Raw genomic sequence first — 2,864 nt, 5'->3', positions numbered from 1 at the left:
GGCCAATCCTTCTTCCTAGTCTGTCTCAATGTGAATGTTCAGATTAAGAGAAGTATTAGACAGACCAGCAAGTTCTTTAACTATCCTAGCTAAGAAAATATAGGTTTTTCTTCTGACATACTTTGGACATGTTGCAAGGAGAAACAGGTCTTTAGAGAGGGACATCATGCTGGGTAGAGTAGAGGGACAGAGCAGGACGGGAAGACCCTCTATGAGGTGGATTGATTCAGTGACTGGGGTAATCGGGATGGGTGTGTCAGATGCAATGCCATTGGCACAGGATAGAGCGGAGTTTAGGGCTGTTGTACATAGGGTCGCTATGAGTCGCAAACGACTCGAGGGCACATGACAACAACAACAGCTAAGAAAATCATACACCTTCAGCCTTTCCCTTTGGCACGCCCCTCCCCGCAGGTGTGCCCTTCATCTCCCTTACACTCAGCCAATGGCTGGAGACGTCCGCGAAGACGCCCCTCTCCGCCAATGGCGGAAGCTTATGTTGCCATGGTCCCGCCCCTGCCAAAAGCTCTCGCCGAAAGATGGCGGCAGCCGCAGAGCTTACGCTGCTTGAGAAGTCCTTGGGACTGAGTAAAAGGAATAAATACAGCGCCCAGGGCGCACGCCAGGTGAGTGGCGGGGGTGGTGGTAAAGGGAAGCAGTGTGGCCGAGTCTGGGGCGGGACTCGTGCGGGGCAGCGGGGACGCGGCGCCGGGCTTTGCCTCCCCACGTGCCCGCGGGGCCGGCCGCGTCTTCCTGCCCGCTGGCAGCTGCTGTAGCCCGCGGAAGAAGGCCGGGGAGCTGTTAGGCTTTGGCCGGAGCTTTTCCTTCTGCCAGCTATCGGAGCCTATTCCAGGAGAGCGTCACCAGTTATGGAAGGGCCCCCAATCATCGCTTAGTTAGACCTGCCTGGGGGCCTAATGTGTTGAGTGACCACACTTACGTTTAGGGACAGCTCCATTCTGAACTGATGCAGTTGCTTCCTAAGAACTGATCTGGAGAAAGCACCACTGTGCTGAGCCATGGCATACCCATCTCTCTATCCTCCTTTTGTTGTTAAGTGTCAGTCGAGGAAACCTTGCCCAGCCCTGTGCCATCCTCACATTCGCAGCTGTGCCCGTTGTTGCAGCCACTGAGTCACTCCATCTCTTTCACGGACTGCTGCTTTATACAGGCAAAGCATTATGTCTTTCTCCAGGCCTTGGGCACTCCTTATATATGCAAAGTATGTGAGACAGAATCTGAACCATCTAAGGACACTGGCTTTACATTTTCCAGGCAGTCCATGGCATATTCACTATTATTGCCAGCACAATTCAAAGGCTTCAGTTCTTGTTCAGTTTTCATTATTCACTGTCCACCTCTCACATTCCTATGAAGTAATTGAAAATGGCCTCATCTGTAGCAAGGTTGTTTGGGATTCTCTGCGGCTAGGGAGGAAAGATGAGCATTTTCTTCTTGTAATTTACAGCCTTCGAAACTGTTTGAACCCACTGTCAGATAGTGAGGGGTTTGTCACTTTGTGTTGTTACAGTTTGAGTCACAGTTTCACCTTGATCTTCAAAGTGTTTTCAACACTAATCTAAATCTATTGGACATTGAAGTATACAGATTGCTCGGGATCCTTGAATGGGTCATAGGATTCAGGGAAGACATTTTTTGAAGAGTTTTTGATAGCACGTTCACTGTGGCAGGCAGGGAATGAGGGGATACGTTATATGGGAGGAGAATTGACTGGTGGTGAAAAAGGAGTTGTGTCTGTCAGGCGGTGAGCATTCTAGTTTTTGTAATTAGCTGTTTGCCTTAACAGATAATGTGTTAGAGGAGAATGGATGTAGGAAGCCAAGGTGTTTGGTGTTTGTGTTGTTTTTTTTTAAAAAAAACAGATGGTTTTTGCTCTTTTGAGATGTTATTTTCTTTCTATACTTTTGCATTTTTCCATTTAATCCATTAAAATCTTGTCTCAAAAGTAGGATTATGTAGTTCTTACAAAGAAAGAAACTGAAACCTAAAAAGATTAAATGACATGGCCAAGATTAAGTGTCACAGTAGATATTGGCAACAAAATGGCCTCCTTTTCCTTTTTTTCCTTTCTTCTTATGCTGATTCTTTTCCCTTTGACAGCTATTCAGCAGCTGGGATTATATTTTTAGGGAACATTGTCAGGACCCAAATCTTACCTTCAGAAGGTTTTTTACTAAGAGAGACAGATACATGAATAGTTAATATGAACAGAACACTAGATGTCCTGGAGTGGAGTAATCTATTTTCAAAGAATATAGAGGAGGAAGTCAGTTCTAAGAAAAAATTTATATGTTTCATGGAAAAGATGATGTTTAAAGGGTCAGGTTTTGAAAAATGTGAGACTAGTAAGTTAAATAAATGAGAAAATTGTAACAAGACAGTGGACTAGTGTTTTGAGTGAGACAATGCAAGATTAACCTTGGAGGTCAGGATTTCGGGCTTTTGAAATTTGGTTTTATTTAAAACTTTTTCTTTAAAAACACCAAAACACATTAATCACCTATTGAAGGATCCCTGGTAGAGAGGAGTAGTAGTTGTTGTTGAGTTGGAACTGACTTATAGCTGACCTTCGGCTGGTTTCCAGAGACAGTAAAAAGCATAGGTAAAAAGCACCCTTCTGTGTCAAGAAATAAAGATTCTTACCACTGGGTCGATAGGCAATATCACGATGAATGGAGAAGAGGTTGAAACTGTCAACAATTTCATTTGCTTGGATCTACAGTTAACACCCTTACTACCAGCAGTCAGGAAATAAAGAGTCGCATTGCACTTGGAAAAATCTGCAGTTAGAGACTTCTCCAAATTATTGAGCAGGAATAATGTACGTTTGAGGACTAAGGTGC

General features: G+C 44.6%; 1 protein-coding gene across 1 annotated transcript in view; it reads left to right on the top strand.

Annotated features, from left to right (window-relative positions):
• The first annotated feature begins 522 nt into the window (after positions 1-522).
• The window catches only part of EEF1E1 (eukaryotic translation elongation factor 1 epsilon 1), a 24,715-nt gene continuing 22,373 nt past the window's right edge, over positions 523-2,864 (top strand). Inside the window, exon 1 of the mRNA XM_006888743.1 lies at positions 523-626. Within this exon, the coding sequence (XP_006888805.1) occupies positions 540-626 (87 nt within the window). The 5' untranslated portion in view covers positions 523-539. The remainder of the gene's footprint in view (positions 627-2,864) is intronic.

This window comes from Elephantulus edwardii, unplaced genomic scaffold, assembly GCF_000299155.1.
Source record: "Elephantulus edwardii isolate Elephantulus edwardi_28Jun2011 unplaced genomic scaffold, EleEdw1.0 scaffold00071, whole genome shotgun sequence".
Classification (NCBI taxonomy): Eukaryota; Metazoa; Chordata; class Mammalia; order Macroscelidea; family Macroscelididae; genus Elephantulus; species Elephantulus edwardii.
The sequence above is the reverse complement of the archived record's forward strand: the minus strand, read 5'-3'. Positions and strand labels throughout refer to the sequence as shown.